The sequence below is a fragment of the Gregarina niphandrodes genome (assembly GCF_000223845.1).
Source record: "Gregarina niphandrodes unplaced genomic scaffold scaffold00032, whole genome shotgun sequence".
Taxonomy (NCBI): Eukaryota; Apicomplexa; class Conoidasida; order Eugregarinorida; family Gregarinidae; genus Gregarina; species Gregarina niphandrodes.
The window spans coordinates 153137-158400 of record NW_011645801.1 but is presented as its reverse complement, the minus strand read 5'-3'; the positions used below and the strand labels follow the sequence as shown (position 1 = coordinate 158400).

The following is a 5264-nucleotide window of genomic DNA, read 5'->3' as shown; positions in this document are numbered from 1 at the left end:
GAAACCGATCTGCCTCCCCCGAAACAGTATCCCCTGACATCCAGCTTGATCTAGTTGGTATAAAAACTCCACCAAGTCTCGACCGTTAAGGCCGATTAAAAAAATAAGATGCGAGGCATACAAGCCATCAGCAAACCCGACGAGAGATCTGCTAATCATTTAACCCTGCTTGCCTCTGCTGGGGCCAACTGGGTAACAGGTGGTCTCATCGCTGGCGGCCTCATTGGCCAAATCGGGGGAGCGGTTCAGGGCTGGCCGATGATTGTCGCTTCGAGGGAAGCCGACGTGCAAATGATTACGCTTCTTGGTGCAGGCGCTTTCACCCTCGTTCTAGTCGCAGCCATGATAATCATGTTCGCTCTAAGAAGGCCCGATGACGACGAGTCGTTGTATGACGACGATTATGATTCCGAGTATTAAGGTTTTTTTACAAGGCGCAAATAGCAACCATATATATACCAGCACACGCGTGTGCACACGCGTTTGTAATCATGCCATCTCCGATATTTTATACGGTGACGGTCATTCAATGGGTGGCAGCCGTCCAGGATCCCGCGAACCATGTTATAGGACCTCACTCCGTTGGCGGCCTCGGTTCCTCATTGAATGAGCCCGAGTTGTCTCATGCCTTTGCTCATCCGCTTCCGAGCTATGTACTTGGCAAGGATGAGCACAAAATGGGACTAGCTCTCAAGAAAGGAGTTCCAGCTCAAGCCGCGACATGTACGGTGGGGAAGCGTGGTATTTTGCGTGAAGTCAAGAATATAGAGACCACCGCGCGCTTATTTGACGCGAATGTAACCATCACCGCGCACGACCTGACTGTAATCAGCGAAAATAGTAAACCTTCATCCCTGCAGCATATTCGTTGCGCTTTCAGCTAACTCGACCTTTCCTTTATGGAGAATGATGACGTAAGTGAGGACGGTAGCTTATTCGCAACGTCTTCCAGACCCTTTGTGACCTGGCCAGATGCTCAATCTTGCTTCACCATAGCGATGTATCCGGTAAAACCGAAATACGTTTTGTGCGCTGACTCACCCCACGAAAGAAAGTAGGATCTTCCCACACGGCCGGTGTGTGCTTACGGCAAGGATTACCTGCCACGTACCCCCACTGTTGGTCGGTCGGTTAACTTTCTACATCTTCTTAGTGTGTGGTTGACTACCTTGTATCATGCTCTTTACTGTGTTTCAAGCATCACCAGCACTACATACGACTGGGATGGGGGTGCTGATATTGCATCGCTGCCTAGCAAGTCAACGAAAGATGCACGTTGGAAAGTAGCGTGGGATCCCAGCAAGCTCGAGTCGTCTTCGACCACCACAACGACGACTACAACCACCACAACGGTGGCTCCCACTGGGCAACGAAAGCCAGTACTTGAAATCCGTATCACGGATCTGGATAAAGCGTCACCAGATATTCTGGTTAACGGCGTGCCGGTCGACCCAACCGTCAGTACACAAGCCGTTGAAGTAACACCGGCTCCTGCCATACCCTAGACGGTCAAGGCCCTAGACGGTCAAGACTCTAGACGGCCAAGACTCTAGACTAAGGATTATTGGCAGAGGACCTTAATTGAGGGAGGGCCATAAGCTAGGCTTCCCAGGGAATAAGTGCGCGTCCAGGTCGAACCGAATAGTTCACGCCGTTGTTCGATCTGCCTGTCTACAGAAACCGTGTCTGTGGATGATAGTTCAGTTTAATTTTTTTATTATGACTAAATCTGAGATGACCCCATCCGACAAGACGGCTACCGCCGACACTTCGCCCGACAACAGCAGCAATGCCGAGGACCTGTACATTGGGGCTCCAGTTGATGGAGTTGTTGGTAATGATTTAGCATTGAAAGAAGTCCACACTTTAACCGATTTGAACGCAAAGGCTCGCGACTTCAGTCGTGTCTCCGACCCCAAGCGAATCAAGGAGATCTGTTGTGAGCGCATACCTTCATGGTCCGGAATGCAGATGACTCCAGATGATGTACAGGTAGAGCAAATCATGGCCGGTTTGACCAACCAGCTTTTTAGCGTATTCTCTAAGCGCCCTGAAGTAGTACCAGCGAAGGTACTATTTCGCGTATATGGTGATACGGTGGCAGACCTATACGATACGAATTTTGAGGTGGAGGTCTTTAAGACCTTGGCGGCCAATCACGCTGCCCCAAAATTCATTGCCGAATTCAACGGAGGAAGAATAGAGGAATATATAAACGGACCCGCACTCCTCGTCAAGGAAATGGGGAACCCCAGCATTGTGACTGCCATTGCAAATATTGTAACTCAACGTCACCCAGGCACGCCTTAACTAGCTCGCACTGTTCACTGCGCGCACTGTTCACTGCGTTTCCCTGATTGTAGCTGTCTAAATTCCACCGGCTGCATTTGCATGTACCTGAGATGCAGCGCTGGAAAAGCGATACGGCTTGGGTGTTCGACGCCATCCACAGATGGGGGAAGAAGGCAGCTCGCCTAGTGGAGTTGGCCGAGTCGGAAGCTCTGAGACAAGATGCCCCAGTTCGTAGAACAGAAAGCTTTGGCACCACCGAGGACGTTCTCATCGACAAGAGCAACTTGATGTCTTTAGCGGAACGCAAAAGTATGGTAAAGAACCTCGAGCAAACCGGCGTCACTGAAATGCTCAAGGAAATTGACCATATTGAGGAACTCTGTTTGCCTTCCCACATCGACAGAAACCACCCTCTAGTCGCGTTGGCATTTTGTCACAACGACACGCAGGAAAACAATATTCTTTGTGTAAGAAGAGTGCACACACTTGTGCACACACTTGCGCACACACTTGCGCACACACTTGCAATCGACTCGTCATTTCTGCAGACCGGCACTCGTCTCCGGTTAATTGACTTCGAGTACTCAAATTTCAGTCATCCCGCGTTCGACATAGCGAACTTCTTCTGCGAGATGACCATGGACTATTGCCATCCGGACCCGCCTTATTACACCCACAAGAGCGCGCCCGAGGATTTCCCACAGGACGAACTGATTAGGCTATTCGGTAGTGTATATTTATCGGCAGTCACCGGCGAGACCGTATTGCCGGCTGATGAGCAGCTGAATTTATTTGTCGAGATTGTACATCGTTTTGCGCTAGCGAGCCATTTGATGTGGGGATTCTGGTCGATTATTCGGGCCCCCCAGGCAGCCACAAACAGTGACTTCGATTTTCTGTTGTACGCGAAAAGCCGGTTTGACGCGTACAGGATGTGGAAAGACAGGAGGAACTTTTGAAATTTTTTTTTTGATTACGAAGTAATGATTCACAACATCTTTGCTTTGGTGGGCGTGATTGCGGCCGAATCCATGACTGGTCTGGAGGAGGAATCCAACAGCAGCATGGACCCTGAGCAGTTGGAGGACTTGTTGAAGGCCATGGAGCAGCACCGCATGTCTGACCCGACGGTTGACGATGAAGATTATGGATTCGACGGAGAGCCTTCCATGGAGCATAGCCCGCTGATGCTCGACAAGGACATGGCCGACCCGGAAGGGCCCGTGGACTACTTGTACGAAAAGATGCGGCCCGTGACTACGTCCTTTACAACGGAGGAGGCGGACCTCCTGTGCGAGACTTTCCAGTCGCAACAGGCCTGGTCTCGTCTTGCGGATGCAACCTACGACGGGGACACTCAAGTGGCTTTGAAGGAAGGCGACTGGCTGCAGGGAGACTACCGTTTAATCTTGAAGGACGGGATGAAGTTCCACGGCGCCGCCAAGCAGCTGAAGACGGAGTGGTCGCCGTCCGACGGGAAGCCTCTGACCTTCTCCATGGATGTCCAGTTTTCCGAGGAGCACAACTGCGGCGGCGGCTACGCGAAGTTGTTCTTTAATGAAGTAGGTGCGGAGAACCTGAACGGTAAGCACGCTTACTCGATCATGTTTGGGCCGGATAAGTGCGGAGGTGACACGAGGAAGGTGCACTTCATAGCGCAGTACACAAGCCCCGCCGGCGAGCGTATTGAAGAGCATTTGGAGAAGAAGGTGGACCTGCCTATTGACATGAGGAAGACTCACCAGTATGGCTTCGCGTTGCACCCGGACGGCATTTTGAAGATATATGTGGATAAGAAGCTGGTCAGGGAAGGCGACCTCAAGACCCTTACCGTTCCCGGCTGGGAAAGCCCGGAGGTGATTCCCGACCCTGAGGATCCGGTGCCCGAAGGCTGGACACCTGAGCCGAAGATGATTCCCGACGAGTCCGCCGTGAAGCCGGATGACTGGGACGAAACCGAGCCGGAGATGATCGAGGACATGTCTGCCGAGATGCCCGACAACTGGCTGGAACACGAACCTTTGCTGGTGCCGAATATGGAGGCCGCGAAGCCGGAGGACTGGGATGACGAAACGGACGGTGAATGGATCCGTCCCATGAAGAAGAACCCCCAGTGCTACGACCACGGCTGCGGCCCCTGGTCGAGGCCCGTGGTGCCCAATCCGGCATACAGGGGGCCGTGGACGGCGCCCTTGATCCCCAATCCGAACTATACCGAGCACTACCAAAGACGGCAAATCAAGAACCCCGACCCTTACAAGATTGACGACCCCTTCCAGGCTATTGAACCCATCAATGCCATCGGCTTCGAGATATGGACCGTCCAGGGAGATACCGCGATCGACAACGTATATATGGGCTATAACGAAGAACGTCTCGCCAAATGGGTTTCGGAGACCTTCGATCAGAGATCTGCACTCGAAACTGAAAACTTTGCCAGAAGACATAAGGGACCCCAAACACCTGTGAATGATTCTACAGACCCCAACCGGTACGTGAAACTTGGTGCTGGCTTGCTCATCCTGGCTGTCCTGCTCGCCATCGCTGTGAGGAGAGTATTCGCTACCTTCTTCCCTAACAGACCTAAAGTGGACGCCTTACACAAAAAGAATGACGACGAAAAGGTGGTCCCAGATAACGACCAGACTAGTAAGGACCAGGCTAGTAAAGACCAGACTGCCACCGATAAGGCCGCAACCACGGACAAGGATGCTGCCACCGATAGAGCCGCTGCCACGGGCAAGGATGCTGCCACGGGCAAGGATGCTGACACGGGCAAGGACGACGCTACTGCCAAAAAGGTCGAGGTTGAGGAAGAACCCACTCAGATGGCAGACAAGGCCGAAATACTAGGCAAGGACCAGCCGACAGACGAAAATGGTCCAACAGAATCGTCTGCTACCCAAAGGGCGTAAACCTTTTTAATTGTTAACTTGGACAGATGACATTATTTATAGCAACCCGGAGCAGCT

General features: G+C 52.1%; 4 protein-coding genes across 4 annotated transcripts; all 4 read left to right on the top strand.

The window, feature by feature from the left end:
* Nucleotides 1-108: 108 nt before the first annotated feature.
* Nucleotides 109-420, top strand: GNI_129900 (putative transmembrane protein; the record flags this gene model as incomplete). The annotated part of the gene is made up of 1 exon (XM_011133827.1): nt 109-420. One exon carries the CDS (start codon nt 109-111, stop codon nt 418-420), a length of 312 nt encoding a protein of 103 aa, XP_011132129.1.
* A 71-nt stretch (nt 421-491) lies between these two features.
* GNI_129890 (hypothetical protein) lies at nt 492-884 on the top strand (the record flags this gene model as incomplete). Its single annotated transcript, XM_011133826.1, has 1 exon — nt 492-884. The coding sequence occupies one exon, from the start codon at nt 492-494 to the stop codon at nt 882-884; it is 393 nt and encodes a 130-aa protein (XP_011132128.1).
* Nucleotides 885-1719: 835 nt separating this feature from the next.
* GNI_129880 (choline/ethanolamine kinase) lies at nt 1720-3251 on the top strand (the record flags this gene model as incomplete). The annotated part of the gene is made up of 3 exons (XM_011133825.1): nt 1720-2280; nt 2364-2759; nt 2841-3251. The coding sequence occupies 3 exons, from the start codon at nt 1720-1722 to the stop codon at nt 3249-3251; spliced, it is 1368 nt and encodes a 455-aa protein (XP_011132127.1).
* Nucleotides 3252-3275: 24 nt separating this feature from the next.
* Nucleotides 3276-5207, top strand: GNI_129870 (calreticulin family protein; the record flags this gene model as incomplete). The annotated part of the gene is made up of 1 exon (XM_011133824.1): nt 3276-5207. One exon carries the CDS (start codon nt 3276-3278, stop codon nt 5205-5207), a length of 1932 nt encoding a protein of 643 aa, XP_011132126.1.
* Between the last annotated feature and the right edge of the window lie 57 nt (nt 5208-5264).